This window comes from Crinia signifera, chromosome 1 (assembly GCF_055691185.1).
Source record: "Crinia signifera chromosome 1, ASM5569118v1, whole genome shotgun sequence".
Taxonomy (NCBI): domain Eukaryota; kingdom Metazoa; phylum Chordata; class Amphibia; order Anura; family Myobatrachidae; genus Crinia; species Crinia signifera.
Window position 1 is genome coordinate 203258270 of NC_139217.1, and position 27116 is coordinate 203285385.

The 27116-nt window shown below is 43.2% G+C and overlaps 1 protein-coding gene across 1 annotated transcript; it reads right to left on the reverse strand.

The window, feature by feature from the left end:
* Nucleotides 1–18137: 18137 nt before the first annotated feature.
* LOC146063829 (uncharacterized) lies at nucleotides 18138–26449 on the reverse strand. The gene is made up of 3 exons (XM_083176630.1): nucleotides 25986–26449; nucleotides 25002–25130; nucleotides 18138–18248 (listed from the first exon to the last, which is right to left on the reverse strand). The coding sequence occupies exons 1-3, from the start codon at nucleotides 26397–26399 to the stop codon at nucleotides 18138–18140; spliced, it is 654 nt and encodes a 217-aa protein (XP_083032756.1). The 5' UTR covers nucleotides 26400–26449.
* Nucleotides 26450–27116: the final 667 nt, after the last annotated feature.

A 27116-nucleotide genomic window follows, 5' to 3' on the forward strand; every position in this document is an offset into this window, starting at 1 on the left:
TAAAAAATATATATCTGATGAGAACTGACTGATTTCTTTAATATAGACTCTTAAGTTGATTTAGTTTCATGACATAGATACAGTATATATAAAAAAAATTAACAGATAATCATTAATAACCATTAACTGCAATAGGATTATAATGTACATCTTATACTGTAAGTGTTGATTTGAAATATTTCCTGCCATAGACACAGATTTGTGGATTTTAGATTTGAAATACATGTGTTCTATTAAAGCTAAAAACAGGATCTAGTCACCACTCCTTCTGACCTAACTTCATTGTCTACACACCGCACCTAGGACATTGGGCCAAAAATATTTATGAAAAGCAGTAATCCATAATGATGGAAGTGTTCAGTTCAAAGGCAGAAAGCTGCTTTATAAATAGTCATGATTGATTACAATGTCATAATATGTGAATTATATTTAACCATGATTGTAATGAGTACTGCTGACCCCAGCAGACAAATTTCATCAAGTACTGTGTAAACATTTAAGTGCCTAAGAAATAAAAGACACAAAGTGCAATATAATGAAAAGAGCAGCAACAAGACAAAACAAATCATATACGCAATAAAAACAGACATTCAAAATTAATCCTTTCAGCATACCCATGTTTGGATGTCGGCCCTCCGAACATAAGTATTCCGAACATAAGTATGCCAGTTAGGGCTAGGATGTGGGGGGGGGGGGGGGGGGTTAGATAAGTTTTAGGAAGTATAGACATGTCATGGTTGGGCTGCTGGAGGGTGTAGGGTAGGCAAAAGAAGAGAGGGTTAGGCAAAAGAAGAGCTGGTTAGGCACTAAGGGGTTAGGCTGCAGGGATGGGATGTTAGAGGAAAACAAGGGGGATAAGGGATAGGGTTATGCGGGGTACACACCAGGATGACCCATTCACGATGCACATTGTGAGCGGGTAGTCAGTGTCTCATCCGACCCACTCACAATGTGCACCGTGAGCGGGTTCCGAGTTGATGGTTACCTGCACCCGGGTGTATGGTCGTTTTCAGATCCTACCTGCTGCAGGTAGGATCTGAATAACAGAAAAAAGATGTGGGAGCAGCACTAAAATTAATCTTACAAATGAATCAAAACATATACTGTATATAAATATAACAAATTTAATGGCACAATTTACTATGTAAAAACTATTGTTAAGATGACCCGGGATTGACCGGGAAACAAAACATAAACAAAAATTTATGTTTTATGAAAAATAACCTCTTTTTTACATTTAGAGTCTGTTTTTTTTTTACTTTAAGTTATACACTATATACATTATATTGGTCTGTCTCCGAGTAGTTCTTCCAATTATTTATGAAATTTGCAAATTAACCAATTAATCATGCTAATGAGCAAACAGGAAGTTTGAGTATAAATACCCCCACTGGCACACTTATCAAGACACCTTGATAAAGCTGACAGGCGTTCAGCGAAATGCGTAGGTGCTTTTGGATTCCCCCTTTGCTACATTGTGGATTGGACTTACCAGCTTATTGATCTGGACCTGAGCCCCATCACCTTGGAGAACTTTTGCCATCTTCATTGGACCTACACCGCATACATCATTGAGGTTTCCGGCTTTGGGTATACTGTACCTTGCCCTATTTTCATCAGGATAAAACACCTCCAGCGGCTTCCAGACAATTGTTCCCCCCAAGGACTTCCAACAAGGGACTTATGCCCGGTCCAGTGCAGGTTATACCATTCAATGAGGTCTAATCCCATACCAGCTATCATTGTATCACTATTAATTGTGTTTTTACATAGTAATGTGTCACGACTGAAGGGCTGGATGAAGTCGTGTGGTGTGTAGCAACCGGAGACGGACCAGAGGAGGAAGGATTAAATCGTGCAGGTTTAATAATAGAATTCATAAATGAAAAAATACACACTTGAATACTTTCTTAAAGTGGCAGTTAGTGGTAATAAGAATTGAGCCAGCACGGCACTTTGAAAGAAGAAAAAGTCCATTGAAACAATGGCAGTTCACGTACTGCGGGCAGCAGGCTGGGGTCTTGAGAAATGAAGAAATCCGGAAAGAGAATGTACTTGATGGCAATGAGGGATCCTTGAAGACTGAAAGAAGCTGGATGATGACAGAAGAATGGGAAGTTGCTTGGAAGCAGACGGCTTGAAGGGCTTAGGCCAGGAAGCTCAGGGATGCAGGCAGAGACCAGACTGTGGAGAGAACTGGCAGCGATGGGGTTAAGCTGAATCGAGTCCAACACAGAGCACTGAAGCAAGGCACCAAGTCAGGAGAGGTGAGTCAGAGAGCCGGAGTCAGCTGGGAGCTGTGAACGCCTCTGGAGACTCTTTGTACTGACACTGAACAGGCCTAGGCAGATCCCCTATATCCCTAGAGGACGGCTGCCATTGGCTGTCAGGTCAGTATGGGCGGAAACCTCAGACAAGGACCAATCTGCTATTTGCCCTTAACCAAGATGGCGGCGCCGGCCTCACGGCGCCCCTACAGCACATACCGCTACACTTGCCAGCGTCCCACGCTGCCTGCTGCCCACCAGACTGCCGCTGCCTGCTGCCGCTGAACTGGAGACCACTACACGCTAGCCGACGGCGGGCGCGAACGGGTGAGTAGTAAGCCCGCCGCGCACCGCCGCGGCTGAGTGTGACAGTAATGTGCCATTCAATTTGTTATATTTATATATATATGTTTTGATTCATTTGCAAGATTAACTTTAGCGCTGCTCCCACATCTTTTTTCTGTTTTCCTAATAGAGAGCTGACTACTCCTTTTTGCAGCAGCTGCTTGGTATATTGGGGTAACAGCACAAGACAAGCACTCCATTCAACCTTAGTTGATTTCTTTTCCAGGATCAGTATAACGAGCGACCGCGGGGCCGCGCATCTGATCGGAATCGGATCAGAACAGGACAGAAAACAGGCCAATCACCACACAATCTACATCCAATCGGTCGGAATTGGATCTAGATCGATGGGATCGGAAACTTGTCGCCCTGGTGTGTACCCAGTATTAGGCTGCAGGAAATGAGGGTTAGGGGATGGGGTGGGAAGGGTTAGCATCCTTTCCCCTTGAGTGTCAGAATACTGTGCATCAGGATACTGTTGCCATTCTTCTGACTGCTGGCATTCCAAGAGCTAGCATCATGTACCCAAACCATTCAAAATATATCTGATTGGCTATAATTATTATTAGTATAATAAAGTGAAGAATTCAATCTTTTTTTGTTTTGTTATTTAATGAAGTAGTTGCTGCATTAGTCTAATTTATAGTTAGAGACAAAATGGATTTATATGGACATTGTTTTACAGCACTTTTTTATAGAATATTTACATAATTGTGGCAAGAAATGGATCAGGAACATTAAATAAAATGTAAGCCTGCCTCTGACCCATTCTTGCCGGCATTTATAATTGTAACGTATGCAGGGCTGCCAAGAGAAATCCTGGGCCCCGGTACAACAGCGTCACGGGGCCCCCCTGGAGTGGCGAGCAACAGAAAAGAGGTGTGGCCATTAAAGGATATAGGGGTGTGTACCACACCATATACCCTTTATGCAACACAAGGGGGTTTAGAAGAGGAGGAGATGGGGGGTGGGAGAGGGGATGGTATAGGATGGGAGGGGGTGGTAAAGGAGGAGGAGATGGGGGTAGTAGAGGAGAAGGGGGTGGTAGAGTATGAGGAGAAGGGGGTGGTATGGGGGAAAGAGGGGGTAGAGGAGGAGAGGGGGTTGGTAGAGAAGGGAGAGCAGGCAGTTGTTATATAAATTTCTTTGCGCCTCCTAATCCTTCAGAGTGAAAAGAGGGGTCGATTCAGACACGTTATTTTGGATCCAAATTCGGCCCTATCCCGATGGTCGTGAGCCTGCACAGACCCTGGGAGCCAATGAGAGGGGGGCTGCAACAGGCATCACTGTATCTCTCCACACCCCCAGCAGAGGTATTCGTGTGCTGAACCAAACCTCTCTACCTCCCCTCACAATACACGCTGGGTACCCCTGTCACTAATGCTTTCGGCAGCTGGAGTATCTGTAATTGGCATAGATGGCAGTGGCTCCCATAATCAGTGCAGCAACGACAGCGGGTCCCTGACATTAGCGCCGGCGGTAGAGGGGGTTCCTGACCCCTCTATACCCACTATATCACTGACCGCTCTATACCAACCACTACATCACTGACCGCTCTATACCAACCACTACATCACTGACCGCTCTATACCAGCCACTACATCACTGACCGCTCTATACCCAACCACTACATCACTGACCCCTCTATACCCTCCACTACATTACTGACCGCTCTACACCCGCCACTACATCACTGACCCCTCTATACCCGCCACTACATTACTGACCGCTCTACACCCGCCACTACATTACTGACCGCTCTACACCCGCCACTACATCACTGACCCCTCTATACCCGCCACTACATTACTGACCGCTCTACACCCGCCACTACATCACTGACCGCTCTATACCCGACACTACACCACTGACCGCTCTATACCCACCACTACATCACTGACCGCTCTATACCCGCCACTACATCACTGACCGCTCTATACCCGACACTACACCACTGACCGCTCTATACCCACCACTACATCACTGACCCCTCTATACCCAACCACTACATCACTGACCGCTCTATACACACCACTACATCACTGACCCCTCTATACCCACTACATCACTGACCGCTCTATACCCACCACTACATCACTGACCGCTCTATACCCGCCACTACATCACTGACCGCTCTATACCCGACACTACACCACTGACCGCTCTATACCCGCCACTACATTACTGACCCCTCTATACCCAACCACTACATCACTGACCGCTCTATACACACCACTACATCACTGACCCCTCTATACCCAACCACTACATCACTGACCGCTCTATACACACCACTACATCACTGACCCCTCTATACCCACTACAACACTGACCGCTCTATACCCACCACTACATTACATACCCATCTGCACCCTATGCTACTGAACTCATATACTGTACATACAGTAGGTACACATAGTGTATATTTTTATATCTATACCACTGACCGCTCTATACTCTACACTACATCACTGACCGCTCTATACCCTACACTACATCACTGACCGCTCTATACCCACCACTACATCACTGACCTCTCTATACTCGCCACTACATCACTGACCTCTCTATACCCGCCACTACATCACTGACCTCTCTATACCGGAGACTACATCACTGACCTCTCTATACCCACCACTACATCACTGACCTCTCTATAACCACCACTACATCACTGACTTCTCTATACCTACCACTACATCACATACCCATCTGCACCCTATGCTACTGAACTCATATACTGTACATACAGTAGGTACACATAGTGTGTATATATATATATATATATATATATATATATATATATATATATAGACTTGGAGAGAAGATGCGGCACACCATTCACGTACAAAACGATTCTTTAATGCATTAAAGAATCGTTTTATGCAGGCACCCATGCAGTATCCTACCTAGGAGGCTGTGCCGGACACCTTGGATCGCTATATATATATATATATATATATATATATATATATATATACACACACACACACGTATATAAACACAAATGCTCATATATTGGAATATACAGATTGTATAGACATATACAATTGTCAGAAACACATATACAAATGGTTCATATACACACACACACACACACACACACATAACTATATATATTTTTATATAGCGCTACAGATGCTAATATCTATATACAAGTACCAGATACTGTAACAACAGCTCCCCCCCCCCCCCCCACACACACACATACAAAACACTGACATGTATTTTTCCACACAATCACATGCAGACACACACACACACACACATTTAATGGAAGCACATTTAATGAAAGCAACAGGGCCCACCCACATAGGTACTTAAGTTACACATATTCTTACACACATAGACATACTTAGTCCATTCCACACAGCACTGACATGTTTTTATTAAGTTAACAACTATTATAAGAGATATCCCAAAGCACTCACCCAGCAGCAGGCAGCTCCTGTAAATGTGTGACTGTGCACCGTGGAGAAGGGAGGAAGCAGGAATTGAAGCTGCCCGGGAGGAGAGAAGAGGAGGAGCCTGAGGTCAGGAAACATGGGGGGGGGGCTAGCCTGCGTGAGCTCAGCTCATTGGTTGCACTTGCACTTGCTGTCCCAGGGAAAGAGGGACTGCACAGTGCACAGCTGTGGCACATGGGCTACGTTCAGTCAGTGCACTCACACTGCGTCTGTCTACTCTCCACACTGTCGGCTGTCAGAGAACAGTCAGGCTCAGCAGCACACGCTGCCTGCAATGCCTCCCGGCCAGCCACAGATATGTACGGCACATCTGTGACCCCAAACAGTTGCACTGACACCCTGCCCAGCACGCCACTGATGCTGACATTCCCAGCATCATGGAGCCGCCCTGCCGCTATATGAGGAGGCGGGGCTGCGGCGGAAGAGGAGGACAGCGGGTGGGAGGAGGCTGCTGAATGGAGCAGGAGAGCCATCGCTGACCGGGCTTAGGCAAATTCGGGGGCGTGGCCTAATCGCGGACCCGTGGCCACGCCCCCTTTTATAAAAAAAAACTTTTTTTTTTTTTTTTGTGTCGGGACCCGGGCCCCCCTGGCAGGCCCGGGCCCAGGTAAAATGTACCCGCCCCCCCTGCCTCTCGGCGGCCCTGAACGTATGTACACGATTCTTTCTTAAATTTTCCATGTATTGAAATGGGATGTTTTGCCTACCATATGTTACTCTAAAGGTGCGAGCACACCTAGCAATTGCGGCTGCTGATGATTTTGGTGGCCATGGGGAATCGGGAGGGTGCCTGCATCAGCAAGTATTTACACAATAGGAGTATAACAGTCTAAGTGGCAATCAGCCACAAAGTCTGTTTAAGGGGCGCTGCTGTGCTCAATCACACAAATACCAATATGACCATATAAATTTATATTTTATTTGTAAAAAATATATAGAACAAATTTAAATACATGAAAGTGCACTTTTTACATAGATATACACAAAACAGACAAGACTTACAACAAATAACACTTAAAAGTCATTTTGAATTACTAAGGCTGTGAGGCTAGAAATGGCTCTTGTAACACCTTTAACATAGGTATAGTGGAATATTGCCACCTTATAGTTACCAGTCCCGCTCTTGGTGGATAGTCCTTGGTCACGTATTTATAATCCAAATGAATGATGGTAAATAGCAGGATTGCAGTTTCCCTTTCTTACCAGAGTTGCGCTCCGGATAATGCTTTTGTAGAAGGTACTCCTGCACCAATAGGACTCCAGCAAGCCACAATGGAGACTCTTTAGCCAGCAGACTTTTAAACCAGCGATATTCTGGAGATAATAACACAGTTCAAAACGCGTTTCTCCGCCTATGTAGACCACATCAGCGGCTTCCTCAGTTGAACTGTGTATGCATAAACAAACGAGTTTTATAGCCGCAATTTTCCCGCGGCTCATTAGCGCCGTACTTCCTGGTGTGCGCTCCAAGCCTCGTTCTGAGCTGCACATATTTATGGTTTCTCGCGGCCATCTTTAATTTGTGTTCCACGCCTCGTTTTGACTTTCCAAACCATTTGTATGTAGAACGGCGGCCATTTTTATTCACGATCTTTTGAAAGTGACAGAACTTTTGTATTCCAAGCCTCGTTTTGGATATCGTGTTACTCTATAATCAGCACTCATTCTGTGTGCCGCATTTTTATATATATCGGAAGTAGGTGTATTCCAAGCCTCTTTCTTTGTAAGCCCTCAGAGCCAAGCCTCGATATAAACAGCCATATTTATTTCATGCCATTCTAGCTCCAGCCATCAGTTTAATCACATAACAACATGTAAACATATAATAACTACAGGACAATCAATTTAATTGGTACCATTCTATCATTATAACAGAAAAATCATCCCAGCCCATAAAAATTACTATTATTAATATAAATGAATATGGATATGAATAAAGATAAAAATAAAAATAAAAATAAATATAAAAATAAAAATAAATATAAAAATAAATAAATAAATAAAAATAAAAATAATAATAAAAATGAATTCATAGATAAATCATTAATGATCCCGAAAAAGATAATATACCATTCAAGTATATATGAAAAAATATTTCATGGATCCTTGACATCCAATATATCGGATTAAAAATATGCATAAAAAATACTAAACAATTCCCATAAAAATAAAACTGCAGACAGACATCCACAGAAATATATTTTACATACTGGTCATAAAGGTAATACAAAAATACATAACCCTACATGGCTATAAATCCTCAGCCTACCAATCAAATATTATTAAGTTCTATACTATCATTGAGGCCCAGTGGATTTAATGTACGCAAACAAAAAATCCAGTAAGCCTCTCTTTTACATAACCGAACATATCTATCCCCCCCTCTCGGTGTATTTTTAATATGCTCGATCCCCACCATCCTGATGCCTCTCATTTCTCCTCTTTGGCATCCTGCCATATGTCTGTATAGACTGTTGTTGTGGCTGAATTTTAAAATATTACGCCTGTGTTCCATAAACCGCACATGCACATTCCTAATCGTACGGCCTACATATTGAAGGCCGCACCCGCATGTCAAAAGATAGATGACATATTTTGTTTTGCAATTAATAAAATCTTTTATCGAGAAGGTTTCCCCTGTGACATAGGAAGTAAAATTGATAGACTTCCTATCAATAATTGCACATGATGCACAGGTTTTTGTTCCACCCCCCATCCCCCCACAAACATGATACCCCTCTGGTTTTTCCGGCAGCCATGTACTTGACTTACTAGTTTGCCCCTTCTCTTTATAGAGACTATAGCCATGTAGGGTTATGTATTTTTGTATTACCTTTATGACCAGTATGTAAAATATATTTCTGTGGATGTCTGTCTGCAGTTTTATTTTCATGGGAATTGTTTAGTATTTTTTATGCATATTTTTAATCCGATATATTGGATGTCAAGGATCCATGAAATACTTTTTCATATATACTTGAATGGTATATTATCTTTTTCGGGATCATTAATGATTTATCTATGAATTCATTTTTATTTTTATTTTTATTTTTATTTATTTATTTATTTTTATATTTATTTTTATTTTTATTTTTATCTTTATTCATATCCATATTCATTTATATTAATAATAGTAATTTTTATGGGCTGGGATGATTTTTCTGTTATAATGATAGAATGGTACCAATTAAATTGATTGTCCTGTAGTTATTATATGTTTACATGTTGTTATGTGATTAAACTGATGGCTGGAGCTAGAATGGCATGAAATAAATATGGCTGTTTATATCGAGGCTTGGCTCTGAGGGCTTACAAAGAAATAGGCTTGGAATACACCTACTTCCGATATATATAAAAATGCGGCACACAGAATGAGTGCTGATTATAGAGTAACACGATATCCAAAACGAGGCTTGGAATACAAAAGTTCTGTCACTTTCAAAAGATCGTGAATAAAAATGGCCGCCGTTCTACATACAAATGGTTTGGAAAGTCAAAACGAGGCGTGGAACACAAATTAAAGATGGCCGCGAGAAACCATAAATATGTGCAGCTCAGAACGAGGCTTGGAGCGCACACCAGGAAGTACGGCGCTAATGAGCCGCGGGAAAATTGCGGCTATAAAACTCGTTTGTTTATGCATACACAGTTCAACTGAGGAAGCCGCTGATGTGGTCTACATAGGCGGAGAAACGCGTTTTGAACTGTGTTATTATCTCCAGAATATTGCTGGTTTAAAAGTCCGCTGGCTAAAGAGTCTCCATTGTGGCTTGCTGGAGTCCTATTGGTGCAGGAGTACCTTCTACAAAAGCATTATCCGGAGCGCAACTCTGGTAAGAAAGGGAAACTGCAATCCTGCTATTTACCATCATTCATTTGGATTATAAATACGTGACCAAGGACTATCCACCAAGAGCGGGACTGGTAACTATAAGGTGGCAATATTCCACTATACCTATGTTAAAGGTGTTACAAGAGCCATTTCTAGCCTCACAGCCTTAGTAATTCAAAATGACTTTTAAGTGTCATTTGTTGTAAGTCTTGTCTGTTTTGTGTATATCTATGTAAAAAGTGCACTTTCATGTATTTAAATTTGTTCTATATATTTTTTACAAATAAAATATAAATTTATATGGTCATATTGGTATTTGTGTGATTGAGCACAGCAGCGCCCCTTAAACAGACTTTGTGGCTGATTGCCACTTAGACTGTTATACTCCTATTGTCTGCAATTTAGAGGTAAACACCCTCTTAATAGGGGCTGCAGCATTGCCCAATCAATTAATTAACTGTGTTTCTACCTGGTTATCGTACATTCTGGTATAAATTTGATTATTTTAATACAGTGCATTCACTGTCCAGCGCTTTTGGGTGACTATTGTCACACTTTCTGGTTTTCTATACATTGTTGTGAACAAGAGCTGCAGGATATAAAGCACTTCTCTTAAAGATGACAAACCTTCAATGTTTAAACGATAGAATGGAGAGGAGAAAGGTCTATTTAAAGGACCCTATGAAAATTCAACAGAGTACTCCTAATTATAATGGTGGTAGTATGCACAGTTTGTTTAATAACCTAGAAAATGTATGCATAGATGAAACCAGGCATTGGTGGGACCAAGTCTTACTCCAGAAATATCTGGACCAAAATCTGATCCCTAGAGGTTTAAGAATATTAAAAACTTCTACGTTCAAGGATGATAAAACATTCTCAGAAGAGTGGGAGAATATCCTTGACAATTGTTCGAAAAATCTAATGAAATTGCTTGTTAGATATAGGGAGACGAAGGTAAAAGAAATTTCATTGGAAATAGAACAAATACAAGAAAAATTAAAAGCTCACTCTGGGGATGCAGATTTTGGTAAAAGAGACCAACAGGTAAATAAAAATGTTGAAGAGTTCGAAAAAGCCCTAATTGATAGAAAAAATGGTAAACTAGATAGGGATAAATCAGATTATGCCATGGGTACAGTTCACACCTTTAATAGGATTAAAACAAAACACTGGGAAAGGAAAGGTGATTACAGGAGAACCTACAACAGGGAACCACAAATGGCAAACCTGGAACAGAGAAATAGACAATATGTTTACTCTAGACCCCAACAAAATTATTCACACAAACAATGGAGAAATCCTATAGAACTCAAGAATAGATATGAACCCCTTGAAAATCATGGAACACCAAATAACTTTAGGTATGGGTTTAAACAAACACCTCGTAGGACCTACCAGACTACAAATACAAGAAGGACAAATACCCCACCACCACCACCCCCGGGAGAGAGGGTTTTTTTAGGGGATCCCCCCAGACAGAATTACAAACGGAATTGGGGAGAGGGACAGAACGGCCCAATAAAAAGAACAAGAGAATACGATACAGGGGAAAACGAGGAGGATGGCTGCAATACAGGAAACAGCTCAAAAAGAAGATGAAGGGTAAGGGGAAGGGAATTTTTAACCTTTCAAAAAAAGTGTTGACTGAGGAGAAGGTCAGTCTGTTGGAAAAGGGACTGAACTTTGCCCCTGCCAATAAACCTAATTTATTTGAGCTGTTTATAGATCTTAATAGATTTGTTAGGAATCTTAGTCAAAAAAGATATTTTGCTATCAAAGATCACCAAAAAGATATAGGATTGAGGAGGAGGGACTCTGTTGCTCTGGATTCAGAAGACACAAGGATGGTTGAGATACTAGAATCCTTGGCAACAGAACAGGGTTCTGAGGCTGAAATTATCCCCATTTTTGATGCAAAAGAAAATATGACTAACAAAAAGATTTTTAAAAAAGATCCGAATTTTACCCGTTACAGTTTCGAGGCCCCTTCGTTGAGAGCTTTTATAAGGTCACCATGGAACAGTTTAGAGCCCTTTGCAATAAAGCAGAAAAAGACCCCCTTAGAGACAATTTAACAAATAAAGAAAGAGCTGCACTGAAAACTCTGTGTAACGATGCAGAAGTAACAATAAAACAGGCAGACAAGGGGTGGGGGGTTGTAATTATGAACACCTCAGACTATTTAAAAGAGGCGTACAGACAACTTAATGATGTTAATTACTATGAAAAATTATCTGGGGACCCCACCCAGAGGTTTCTGAGAGAATTTAGTCATTTGTTAGATGACGGACTCACTGGAGGGGCGATATCCAAAGACACACATGGTTTTCTTTATGTTCCTTATCCAGTCACTGCTACATATTATTTTCTTCCAAAGATACATAAGACACTTATATGTCCGCCAGGTCGCCCGATAATTGCGGGTATAGGATCCAGGACAAACAACCTTTCATATTTTGTTGACAGTTATTTGCAGAAATATGTCCGTGAATTACGGTCATATATCAAAGATACCACCAGTTTTTTGCAAAAAGTTGGAACGATTGATTGGAAAGATACTTATTGTTTCATTACTAGCGATGTGGAAGCATTGTATTCCAATATCAGCCACGAGCTCGGTATAGCCGCAGTGGATTATTATCTATCCAAAGATCCCGAGTTGTCGGGCGACCTGGTGGCATTTATCACACAATCTATTAGGTTTATTTTAACTCACAATTATTTTATTTTTGATTCGGGTTTTTATTTGCAGTCACATGGTACGGCGATGGGGACCAGGTTCGCCCCGAGTTTCGCTAACCTCTTCATGGGCAACTTTGAGGAGGAGCACATTTGGGGGCGTGATCTCGGGGCGAGCCTGGTCCTTTATGGAAGATATATAGACGATTTATTTTTCATTTGGGATGGGGATCACGATTCTGTTATTCAATTCACTAATAGTTTAAACAATAACAAATTTGGTTTGAAATTCACAAGTATTTTTCACAAAGGTGGTATTAATTTTTTGGATATCGCCCTGAAAGTTGAGGGAGGAAAAATTGTGACGGAAACCTATGTCAAAAATGTTGACCAAAACCGGTATCTAAATTATCATAGTAATCATTACAATAAATGGAAAAACAACATTCCTAAGAGCCAATTCCTGAGGATTAGGCGGAATTGTTCTACTGACGCCACTTTTGAAAAACAATGTTTAGTACTGTATGAGGCCTTCATGGAACAGGGGTACCCTAAGAAGATTTTAGATGAGTCATTGGCCGTTGTAAGAAAAATAAAAAGGGATTCATTGGTTAATAAACAGAAAGATGGGGAACAAGAAACACGAGAATCAGAGGAAATAGAGAGTTCAGGATCCAACCCCCGGAGAAAAAAGAGTAAAGACAAAAGTGCTGTGTTTGTAACACAATTTAACAGTAAAGCCATGGAAATTAAGAAAATAGTTAAGAGAAATTTATGTTTACTTAAGTCAGATGAAATTCTGAATAAGGAAATTAATTTCGAGAACACAATTGTGTTTAGAAAATCTCGAAATTTAAAAGACCGACTAGCGCCCAGTCTCTATAAAGAGAAGGGGCAAACTAGTAAGTCAAGTACATGGCTGCCGGAAAAACCAGAGGGGTATCATGTTTGTGGGGGGATGGGGGGTGGAACAAAAACCTGTGCATCATGTGCAATTATTGATAGGAAGACTATCAATTTTACTTCCTATGTCACAGGGGAAACCTTCTCGATAAAAGATTTTATTAATTGCAAAACAAAATATGTCATCTATCTTTTGACATGCGGGTGCGGCCTTCAATATGTAGGCCGTACGATTAGGAATGTGCATGTGCGGTTTATGGAACACAGGCGTAATATTTTAAAATTCAGCCACAACAACAGTCTATACAGACATATGGCAGGATGCCAAAGAGGAGAAATGAGAGGCATCAGGATGGTGGGGATCGAGCATATTAAAAATACACGAGAGGGGGGGATAGATATGTTCGGTTATGTAAAAGAGAGGCTTACTGGATTTTTTGTTTGCGTACATTAAATCCACTGGGCCTCAATGATAGTATAGAACTTAATAATATTTGATTGGTAGGCTGAGGATTTATAGCCATGTAGGGTTATGTATTTTTGTATTACCTTTATGACCAGTATGTAAAATATATTTCTGTGGATGTCTGTCTGCAGTTTTATTTTCATGGGAATTGTTTAGTATTTTTTATGCATATTTTTAATCCGATATATTGGATGTCAAGGATCCATGAAATATTTTTTCATATATACTTGAATGGTATATTATCTTTTTCGGGATCATTCATGATTTATCTATGAATTCATTTTTATTATTATTTTTATTTTTATTTTTATTTATTTATTTATATATTTATTTTTATTTTTATTTTTATATTTATTTTTATTTTTATCTTTATTCATATCCATATTCATTTATATTAATAATAGTAATTTTTATGGGCTGGGATGATTTTTCTGTTATAATGATAGAATGGTACCAATTAAATTGATTGTCCTGTAGTTATTATATGTTTACATGTTGTTATGTGATTAAACTGATGGCTGGAGCTAGAATGGCATGAAATAAATATGGCTGTTTATATCGAGGCTTGGCTCTGAGGGCTTACAAAGAAAGAGGCTTGGAATACACCTACTTCCGATATATATAAAAATGCGGCACACAGAATGAGTGCTGATTATAGAGTAACACGATATCCAAAACGAGGCTTGGAATACAAAAGTTCTGTCACTTTCAAAAGATCGTGAATAAAAATGGCCGCCGTTCTACATACAAATGGTTTGGAAAGTCAAAACGAGGCGTGGAACGCAAATTAAAGATGGCCGCGAGAAACCATAAATATGTGCAGCTCAGAACGAGGCTTGGAGCGCACACCAGGAAGTACGGCGCTAATGAGCCGCGGGAAAATTGCGGCTATAAAACTCGTTTGTTTATGCATACACAGTTCAACTGAGGAAGCCGCTGATGTGGTCTACATAGGCGGAGAAACGCGTTTTGAACTGTGTTATTATCTCTAGAATATCGCTGGTTTAAAAGTCCACTGGCTAAAGAGTCTCCATTGTGGCTTGCTGGAGTCCTATTGGTGCAGGAGTACCTTCTACAAAAGCATTATCCGGAGCGCAACTCTGGTAAGAAAGGGAAACTGCAATCCTGCTATTTACCATCATTCATTTGGATTATAAATACGTGACCAAGGTCTATCCACCAAGAGCGGGACTGGTAACTATAAGGTGGCAATATTCCACTATACCTATGTTAAAGGTGTTACAAGAGCCATTTCTAGCCTCACAGCCTTAGTAATTCAAAATGACTTTTAAGTGTTATTTGTTGTAAGTCTTGTCTGTTTTGTGTATATCTATGTAAAAAGTGCACTTTCATGTATTTAAATTTGTTCTATATATTTTTTACAAATAAAATATAAATTTATATGGTCATATTAGTATTTGTGTGATTGAGCACAGCAGCGCCCCTTAAACAGACTTTGTGGCTGATTGCCACTTAGACTGTTATACTCCTATTGTCTGCAATTTAGAGGTACACACCCTCTTAATAGGGGCTGCAGCATTGCCCAATCAATTAATTAACTGTGTTTCTACCTGGTTATCGTACATTCTGGTATAAATTTGATTATTTTAATACAGTGCATTCACTGTCCAGCGCTTTTGGGTGACTATTGTCACACTTTCTGGTTTTCTAAGTATTTACACAATTGCCAATGTCGATGGGGGAGCAAGGACCATGCTGTCCTTGTGAATGATACACTCCCTTGTCTGTACATGCACAGATGACATAGGGGGTTGATGGGAGCACACATCGTTCATCGGTAAGAACGGACCCACTGGGCATATAATGAACAATATCGCTCAGAAGGGCCAAAATGAGAGATATAGCTTATTATATCGCCCAGTGTGTACAGAGATTTACACATTCAGAGCTGGTGATTTCCTGCTATCAATATAAATGAACTGAATGCTGATCTCTAACCTATCCCATAAATAAGATAAATCAACCTGTCATAGCCTACATGTACCATCTCTTTGGATACCAACCCCTATAGAGTTTACAAGGTTTTCAAGACCATAAGCTCTCCATCATACTGTATCATCCATTCTAGATAAGAACCAATGGGTACTGTGTTAGGATGAGACTCTTCCTGATGAATAAGGTAAGTATAATGGGAACAGGGTCAATAACTTTAGGTCTTACAAGAAATCGCAGGAATCGCAAAAGCATGGGGGACCGAATGAATTAGAATAACCACCCTTAGTCTGTGACCAAAGAGGGAAAAGCATGAAGATCCAGACAGATCTTCTGTCATCAGCCATGAGACTTTTACAAGATTTGGCTGGCAGTTCTTGTAAGTGGCATCAATCTTTCTTGACTTTCCGCAACTTCTGTCAATCTAGCCTCCCTCCGTCCAGCTCCTTGCTACCAGGCTATTCCATACAAAGATGTTTAAGCTCCTGAGAGAGAGAGAGTCTTCGGTGACTCAGGGCCTTATTCTAGTTCACTCTTAGAGGCAAATTTCTTCTCAGATGGACAAAACCATGTGCACTGCAGGGGGGCAGATGTAACAGGGGCAAATAGAATTACATTTGGGTGAGTTACTTTGTTTCTGTGCAGGGAAAATACTGACTGCTTTATTTTTACACTGCGATATAGATCTCACTTTGAAGAAAAACCCCACCCAAATCTAATTCTCTCTGCAAATGTTACATGTGCCCCCTGCAGTGCACATGGTTTTGTCCATTTGAGAAGGGATTTGCCTCTAAGAGTGAACTAGAATAAGGCCCTGAGTCTCTCCCAAGGGGATTGTTGTTCCATTTGGGTCTTTACAAAGTCAGACACATTAAAATCTTTCTACCAACAGCTTGAACCGCAGCAGGAACTTTTGGCAATTTTATTCCTTTTATTTCGATTATGTTTGGCAGTTCTTTCAGTTCCTCATCCTCCACCATGACTTAAGAGTTCAAAGGACTTCCAAAACTAATTCCAAGGGCTCCTGAGAAGCCTACTGACATGTCATATAAGGACAAATTCCGAAGTCGTCCACATTCCAAGTTATCTGAGCAGTGTCAGTGGTGCAGGTTTCTTAACCTGTGCTTTTATTGTAGTGGTCAGGATCACTTCATATAAGAGTGTTCCCTCCATGAGATCAAGAATGAATTGATGGCTCCAGTTCCTGCTCTGAAAGAGTCTCATGATCACAGCTAGGGACGTAGGATCAATATATTTTTCACTAAAGGTGGTACTGGCTCTGTCCAGATGACCACAAGAAACCTCTTACCTCAACCAAGGCTTCAAAATCTATACTTCATAAAGGGCTGCCTTAGCTCCAGGATGGGTACCCAGTATTCAGCCACAAGAGGGTGTTTGTATTTTCCAGCCCACGGAGGGGGTTTACAGTTTCCAGGCCCAGGAGAGGATTAGCAGTTTTCAGCTATATTGCACAGGCTTTCGGGCCTGAGGACCCTAATGCCCTGACCTCCAGGCATGAGGACCCTAATACCCGGGCCTCTGGGCCTGAGAATCCTAATGCCTTGGCCTCTAGGTCTGAAGACATTTCTGCTCTGGCTTCTGGGCCTGAGCACATGTCTGTCCTGGCCTTAGGGCCTGAGGTTCTGCCTGCTGCAACTGAGGTGCCTGCCTTTTCTGAGGCTCCTGGGGTGCCTGCTTTGCCCAAGATGCCAGACATTCCTGCCTCGGGACAAAGTCCAAGGGGTGTCTGTCCAGTCGAGGCCATCCAAGTCTTCTTCCCAATTGAAGCCATCCAAGGCTTCACCAAAAGTGAAGCCTTGGATGGCTTATCCACTTTGATAGGAATCGTATTCAATACCATACTCTAGTCAAGTGATATATGACCTTAATGAAGACTGTTGCTTCTTCCAGTATCACTGTAGACAAAACACTAGGGTTTGGTTTGTGACTTTCAGAGGAGAAGATATGAAATGGGCTAGCCCACTCTTGAGTCCGATGATCTTCCAGAACCATTTGGCTTTTTCTTAGGTAGTAATTAAAAGATTTGGCTTGAAGACGGTATGTGCGAAGTCACTTAAAGCATCTATTTCAATCAAAAGCCCGGCAGTTACTCAGTTGTTCTCTATCAGTTACCCATGATCACAAACCCTCCAAAACTTTTCAAAAGAGTAATCTTTCCAAGTCTGAAACTGTGGCCAGGAGTATCAGGTGTAAATCTCTGTCTACTCTTTATGGGAATTCCTCCATGTATGCTGATTCATCAAAACCCATTTACAGTGCTCTTTTTCCACAAGTCTGACAGTAAGCATTAAGTTAATTGCTGTATGTTCCAACTATAAGAAGATGGACACAATATTAACCTTAGATATAGATTCTAATTCTGACTATGATGAGGACTACAATTCTACACCCTTCTTTGGAGGTCCAGTCCTCAAGAAAACATTTTAGTGAAGTTTGTCAGTCTCACTCCTAAATGTCCTTGTTTTTGCACTACAGTAGATCAAATAAAAGTTCCAGTGGAATATTAACCTCATGTCCATCTCGCACCTCAAATATAACTCTGTTTACATAGAAGACCCATGGTCTACTTGCTCTGAAAACTTAACTTTGTGACAACCCTTGTGTTCCCTTAGGTGTCCAGAGTCCACCCAGAAGGAGGTGGTACTGTCACAAACCTGGCTTTTTGCTCTGACTATCAGCCTCTGCATGATTTCTCAGAGCATAATCAGCTTGGATTAGTTCAGTCTGCACCAATGCTGTCAATCATAGTGTGTGAGACTGTAACCCCTTGGTTGCCTGCAGGGGCTGGCTGGCAACTTTTAGCCTGGGGGGCAAGACCAGAGCAATGGCCCATAAGTAACAGCGCATCATTAAATGAAGGTTTTTTTTGTTTAATAAATATGTATTAATTAAAAAATATTAGGCCTGGAGTTGATAATACCATAGATACTGTACTTGATTGAGCTCAGCTGCCACTCGCTCAAGCAAGTTTCACTGACTATGATACAGCCGCCTATGCATGGCAGCATGGCCATATCACTTTGCTTTGTAGCTAATTTTGAACCTGCAGAGCTTCCGTAGCTGCCAGGGAGTTAGGGTTAGGCATTAGAGGAGAGGGTTGGGGGGTAGTGGGAAAGGGTAAGATCCCTTACAGGACCCCTGTCAGGAATATCTATAATAGGATACCGGATCTGTCTTTTGACTGCCGGCAAACTGACCGCGGGGATACTGTATTTATCACTCATGTGTATATATACTTAAAATGGTACTTGTTTCCTAGCACGGCTCCCATCGCATCGCATACCATAAGCCATACAATGGTATGCGATGCGACGCGATGGGCACCCAATGGTATACAATTTAAAATTGTATATGGCATACAATGCCATACAATGCGATGCGATTTTAAATTGTATAAGCACCCTAATGGGTGCTTTCATTGTTAAATGCACCCCCACGCCACCCCCACTGTGAACGTCAACCCGAAGCGTGGCGAGCGCAGCGCGCCCGCGAGGAGCGCCGGTACGCGTCCTCTGAACTTTTCATACCCCCACAACCAGTTGACTTTAGATAGTGTGGCGAGCGCAGCGAGCCACCGAGTCCGAAGCTCAGTGCGTCCACGAGGGGACGCGGAATACATGTAATATGCGTCTGCTCGCCACACTATATCAAATCAACTCCACACCGACGTGGATAGTGGGGGTATGAAAAGGTCGGAGGACGCGTACCGTCGCCGCTCGCCACGTTTCAGTCTGACGTTCATAGTGGGGGTGGCGTGGGGGTGCATTTAACATTGTAAGCACCCATTAGGGGGCTTATACAATTTAAAATCGCATTGCATCGCATATGGGCATGTGGCATGCGATGCAATGAAAAAAATGCCATGCGATTGAATATCGTGGGAGCCATGCTAGGAAACAAGTACCCTTAAAATTATTTATTATTCATTTTGTGCCCCATACACCCCTTCCATTATACATTTGTTAGTATTTTGTGTAGACCCCTTTTATATTTTAACACCCCCAACCTTTATGCATTTACATTTGTGCCCACCAACACCCTCCTCACTCAATTTATATATTTTAACACTTCTCCACTTATACACTTAGATCACCCCCCCCCTCCCTCACTATATAATTTCTGCTCATCCCCCTATATTTTATGGCAACGTTATACACTTACTGGGTGCAGTGCCGCTGTTATGTGACTCGGGCAGTGCTGCCTCTGCACGCAAGCCGCTGCCAGCACAAGCTTAGTGTAGAGAGGGTAAAGCATCGCAGAGCGTGCTGTGTGCCGGAGCCTCCACCCACCCACCTACTACTCTGAACAACTACTTACAGCTGCTGAATCGATGACAGTTCAGTGCCTGCGTTGCTTGTCTCGCGGCTGCTCTTTCAGCAGCACGCAGTCAGGTGGGTGGAGGCTCCGGCGCACAGCACTGAGCTTGTACTACTGGCAGCTGCTTGCGTGCAGAAGCAGCACTACCTGAGGGGTCGGAAGTCACATAACAGAGGCTTCCTCCATCCTCCACCCGCTGGCTCTTCCCCCACGCTGCGCCACTTCATGCAATGCCGCATGATAAGTAACAGATTATTGTTTACCTCTTCCTCCTGTGTAGGCGGCACCGGCCGCGGCTTTCAGTGTACAGCTGCGACTACAAAAAAATGGCTGCCATCCTCCTGCATGAGGACATGTCCAGGGACCAGGTAAATATGAGAGGGCCTGACTGATGCCAATCTCTCATATTTACCTGGTCCCTGGACATGTCCTCATGCAGGAGGATGGCAGACATTTTTTTTGTAGTCGCAGCCGTACAATGAAAGCCACAGCCGGTGCCGCCTACACAGGAGGAGGAGGTAAACAATAAGCTGGACCACCGGGCAGCCCGCAGCAGTACTCAATAGAGCAGCCCGGGGGGCACATGGCACCCTGCCCCCCGGCCCAGCCTGCCCCTGGTTGCCTGCCAGTTACAGTTCATAGTTCTTTGTCTCATTTAAGCTTCCTGAGCTAATTTCTGGATTTACTGTTACCTTGTGGCCTGTCATCCACTCAATGCAAAGCAGGGGGTTTAAATATCCTGCTCTAGGACGTTGCCTTCATCAACATCGCTACTACATTCTGATAACTGACACACTGTACAGGTATTCCCCCCTCTGTCTATCCTCCTCCCCCCTCTGTCTATCTCTTCACTGGCTCCCCATTCCTTTCCGAGTTCTCTTTAAACTCCTCACCACCACCTACAAGGCTCTCTCCTCCTCCACCACTCCTTACCTCTCCTCACTGATCTCTATCCACACTTCTTCCCGTCCTCTTCGCTCCATCGCTGACCGCCGACTGACCTCTCACCTAATCACCTCCTCCCACTCCCGTGTCCAAGACTTCACTCGCGCTGCCCCCCTGCACTGGAACAACCTCCCGCCACCCATCAGGCTTTCTGATACCCTTACCTCCTTCAAGCGCTCCCTCAAAACCCACTTTTTTCGACTAGCCTATCCCTCCTCCTAACCTCTTTTGATCCTCCTATCCTGCCTCCATTCCCATCCGTTCCTATTTATCCTATTGTTTTTTGTTCGTCCACCCACCTGCTTTTAGTATGTTAACTCTTATGAGTAAGGCCCTACTTCCTCACATACTCACCCTACCTCTTTACCTCACCTGTCCTCCTGTCCTGTTCTTCCCTTCCTCTACTTCATCTTCAGTCTCCTCGACAATTTCGACACCTACTTCTGAACTGATGCTGATTTTAGTTCTACCAGCTATATCCCTATTTATGCTGTATTTTATCAACACACCCTGTACGTTACCTTGTCATTTGTTTTTTGTTTGCTATGTACGGCGCTGCGGACACTTTGTGGCACCTTATAAATAAACGTACTACTACTACATTACTTTTTAGCCACTACTCTTCATCTGTGGCAGTTCAGCTCCCTAGCCGCCCCCAGCTTCCGCAGCTATCATTACCACAGAACAAGCTATAAGCTTCATCCAGCTATCTAATCACTGTCTACTACGTGCAGCTTCGAGTAGTCTTCAGCTGTATAGTGGGGGGCAGGGTTACAATGAAACCATTCAGTGAGAATGGTATAATCGGATCCCCTCAGACCACCCACTTTTTTCTTTAATGTGGGTAACCAGGGGAGAGTGTGGGATGATGGTAGGTAAAGTGGGATACTTGCACACCTTTCTGGGATCGGGAGCACCACTCAAATTTAAAGGAGCCTACCGGCCATTCATAAGTATGTACAGTTGTGCTCCTAAGTTTACATACCCTAGCATAATTTTTGATTTTCTGTCCATTTGTGGGAGAATATGAATAATAACGCACAAACTTTTCTTTCACTCATGTTTAGTGGTTGGGTGAAGCCATTTATTGTCAGACAACTGTGTGTTTACTCTTTTTAAATCATAACAACAACAGAACCTACCGAAATGATCCTGATTAAGAGTTACATACCCTGGAGATTTGGGCCTGATAACATGCACACAAGTTGACACAAATAGGTTTGAATGGCTACTAAAGTTAACCATTCTCACCTGTGATCTGTTTGCTTGTAATCAGTGTGTATGCAGTGGTGTAGCTACGTTTTGGGCGCCCCCCCGCCGTTAGGGGGGGGGCGCCCATACCCACCCCCGCCGCCGCCCCGTCGAGCACCCCCCCCGCCACCCCATCGCCCCGCTGCCTACGCTAACCGCCACCCACGCAGTCTTACCTATCGCGCTGGTCCCGGCGGCTCCGTCCGTTCATCTGCTGAGGACCACCACAAAATGGCCACCCCCGTACAGCAGACAGTTTCAGAGAACTGTTTGCTATATGGGGGCGGCCGTTTTGTTGTGGTCCTCATCAGAAGAACGGAGCCGCCGGGACCAGCAAGATACGTAAGTCTGCGGGGGATTGGGGGGGGGGTAACTATAGCACCGCCGCCCCCGGCGCCCCCACATGCACAGCGCCCCCCCCCGCGGTGGCGGGGGCTGCAGTGCTATAGTTATAGCACCGCCGCCCCCGTCGCCCCCACATGCACAGCGCCCCCACGCGGTGGCGGGGGCTGCGGTGCTATAGTTACGCCCCTGTGTGTATGTGTATAAAAGGTCAGTGAGTTCCTGTGAAGGTGCTGCAGTACCAGTATTGCAAGGTAAGGATGAAAAATACACCGTACACTTTATTGTGCAAACAAAATTGTTTTATTTATAATTTAGGCCTAGAACAGAAACAGGTTTTTTAGGCCTTTCATATGTAAAACATTTGTAAATATATATATACAAATATAGATTTATTGTGTCAACACAAATATATTATAATACCATATAAAAGATATTTTTCAAAAAAACACACTACTATAAAGTTTAAACTTTCCCAATAAGTACGGGATACTGTGTGGCAGAGGAGGTCTGCCGCAGATATGTAAAGGCTGCGGCCCACATGGCGCATGGCGCAAATGCAATGGTCCCGGCCCCATTGATGTGCGCCATACGCCATGTGAGCAGTGGCCATCACATACCTGCAGCTGAGACCATGTCTGTCGCACAGTACCCCATACTATTGGCAAAGAAAAAAGGGCAATAAATTGAGTTTGCTCTCCAGATTGAGGAGAATCCTGTTCTCCCTCTGGTAATGCAGGTACAGGTAGCAGCATATACATAGAAAACCAAGAAAAAAACACTCTGGTAACTTATGAAACAGGCCCTTGTGTGGCAGAGGATGTCTGCCGCAGATATGTAACGGCTGCGGCCATAGGCGTGCGCAGCACATTTTATTAGGGGGTGCACCGTCAAAGGAGTGTACATAGCTCCATCTATTGGGCGTATCTAACACCGCCAATCAGGCGTGTCTTCCATCATCTATTGGCACTCGCTGTAATATAAAAAGTCTCTCAGCCACACCAAAATCTCCTGCCTATTTCAGTTGTAATCTTCTAATTACTCTGTGTAACAGTACATGCAAATACAGTCATACACATATATGGATGACACAGGTATTTAGTGATTTGACAATGGTCTAGATCAATTAACAATGCAAACACACATATAATTGATGGATGGGTGCTTCTTTAAATGGAATACAGTTCTAAAAAAGCAAAAGTCTTTGGTTAAGGGTATTGCTGGTTTTGTTAGCAGCAAAGGTGTTCATAAGGGTGGGGCACAGCATTAGGGGGTGCCTGTGCACCCCTAACACTCAATGTGCGCACACCTATGGCTGCGGCCCACATGGCGCATGGCGCAGATGCAATGGTCCCGGCCCCATTGATGTGCGCCATACGCCATGTGAGCAGTGGCCATCACATACCTGCAGCTGAGACCATGTCTGTCGCACAGTACCCCATACTATTGGCAAAGAAAAAAGGGCAATAAATTGAGTTTGCTCTCCAGATTGAGGAGAATCCTGTTCTCCGTCTGGTAATGCAGGTACAGGTAGCAGCATATACGTAGAAAACCAAGAAAAAAACACTCTGGTAACTTATGAAACAGGCCCTTGTGTGGCAGAGGATGTCTGCCGCAGATATGTAAAGGCTGCGGCCCACATGGCGCATGGCGCAGATGCAATGGTCCCGGCCCCATTGATGTGCGCCATACGCCATGTGAGCAGTGGCCATCACATACCTGCAGCTGAGACCATGTCGATGGTAAATGACAAAATAGCCTATATTTTAAGACAGATCCTCAAAAACAGGAGACTCCGGATCTTCTATCAGTAAAGAACTGTAGAATTGACGGTACTGGGAGGGTTGAGAAGGCTGTGTGGGTGTCGACTGGGTATGTGTTGGAAGTGTGCTCGACTGGCCTGGTACATTGGTAGGCGGAGTGGGCACTGGTGATTCTAATGACAGTGGTGTTTCTGGTGCACTACCCATGCCAACTATTTTAGTGCCACTGCTGAGATACCCTAAACTGCCATTATACACCAACTCCATACATAACTTTTCAAAAGTCAGTTGCTGGTCCGGAGCCATGTTGCAAACACACTCTGCCACATAAGTGAAGTAGTTGTCATGTTTGTCCGGGTTTCTTTGCAGGACTCGCTGTGCCCGCATCATAAATTCTTCATGTGCTGCTGCTTCTCCTTTTTTTCCTTTGCCACGCATATTTTTTGCACAGGGGAGTGGTGGAGTTGGTTCCAGGGTGGGTGGCGGAGTGCGTGCCGGAGTAGGAGCTTCGCTCGATGTGCATGGATTATCAGATAGCGCAGACAGGTCCGGGGTTGGAGGTGGGTCGTCAGCAAGCTGTAAAAAAATTGAACAACACGTTTACTAATCAATTCTATTTACTTCTAATTTCGGTTCCCTACCAGCATGAATGAATGGAAAGTCATCGCAGAGGAGTTTGAACAGCGATGGAACTTTCCAAATTGCGGTGGAGCCATTGATGGCAAACATGTCCGCATAGCCCAGCCTATCAATAGTGGTTCCTACTACTTTAATTACAAGGGCTATTTTAGCATTGTACTAATGGCTGTGGTTAATGTGAACTATGAGTTTATCTTCCTGGATGTAGGAAGGAATGGCCGTGCATCGGATGGTGGCACTTTCAAGGACACAAAGTTCTACAAAAGGCTCACAGCAAACACCCTTCACTTGCCGTCTGTCCAGGAAACTAAACAGGGGCTTAACTTTGTGTTTGTGGCAGACGAGGCTTTTGGCCTGCACGAGCATGTCATGAAGCCATATGCGCAAAGGGGCCTGAACCATGACAAAAGGATCTTCAACTACAGGCTATCCAGGGCACGGCGTGTTGTGGAAAATGCTTTTGGAATCCTGGCTAACCGGTTTCGCATTTTCCACACTGCCATTAACCTGAGGGTGGACAAAATTGACTGGGTTGTCACGGCGTGCTGTGTCCTGCACAATTTGCTCCGCAGAAAAGCCACACAGCAAAGGGCTACAGGCACAGCACTCCAAGAAGACCAATATCTACCAGAGGAGGTAGTGCAGATATCCTCCTTGCAAACCCCAACACAACACTTCACAGGGAGTGCACGAGCCAAACAGGTGAGGGAAGAGTATATGGCCTACTTTAATGGGCAGGGGGCTGTGGATTGGCAGGAGGAATCAATTAGATAGCCAACAAAGTAGACTCACCAATGCAGACTGCAAATTATCCTCCTCATGCGCCGTGACTTCTTGGTTATCATGTTCGACCATCAGGACTACTCCTGTCCTCATCGACTCCTGGCTGAGGGTGAACGTCAACCTGTCGTAGTACCAGAGCGATGTTTGATACATCTCGTCGACTCCAGCACCAGACTTCTTTGCAGCCTCCACCTTCTTGTGTTCTTTCAAGAAAACCGTCCGCAGATTCTGGATGCGTTTCCGCACCCATTCTACATTGGCCTCTGGGTGAAATGGGAGACTGTAGCGAGACAAGTCCTCCAAGGCTTGATTTCTTTTCATTTTATTTGAATACTCCTTGGACTTGGTTCGCCACAGGCATTCATGGGAACGATACTTCTCTATGAACCCTTCTAAAAATTCCTGTTCTTTTGCGTTGGACATTGGGACTGTAAAAAGATAAAACCATTTTAGTTATTATAGTTATAGCCATGTTTTGTTTCATATTTAAATTTTTATAGTAATAGTTACCAATTTACCTAGTTCATATGTTTTAAGTATTTAAAATATTAATAAACTTTTATGAAAACCACTATACATTTTATTGTGCAGATTGCTATTCACACAAACTGGTGAATGGGGCCTAGCAGAGAGGAGTGCATGGAATACTGCAATGGTGGACAATGGTTATATCTATATATACACAAACACACACACACACACACACAGGTGAATGGGGCCTAGCAGAGAGGAGTGCATGGAATACTGCAATGGTGGACAATGGTTATATCTATATATATATATATATATATATATATATATATATATATACACACAAACACACACACACACACACAGGTGAATGGGGCCTAGCAGAGAGGAGTGCATGGAATACTGCAATGGTGGACAATGGTTATATCTATATATATATATACACACACATGGGGCCCACCCGAGCAAACAGTGACATGGTCAGGTGCACGGTTGACAAACCAGTGCTCTATACACACTATATACATTGGTGGCAACAGTGGGCATGCATAGGAGAGCATTGGGAGTGCAAACATACCCGGTTGTTGTTCTGGGAGATGAGACAAGAAGGAGAGTCCAACTGCTGCGCCAGCACTGTTTGCTATGTGGAAAAACATGGCGCCGGGGGGA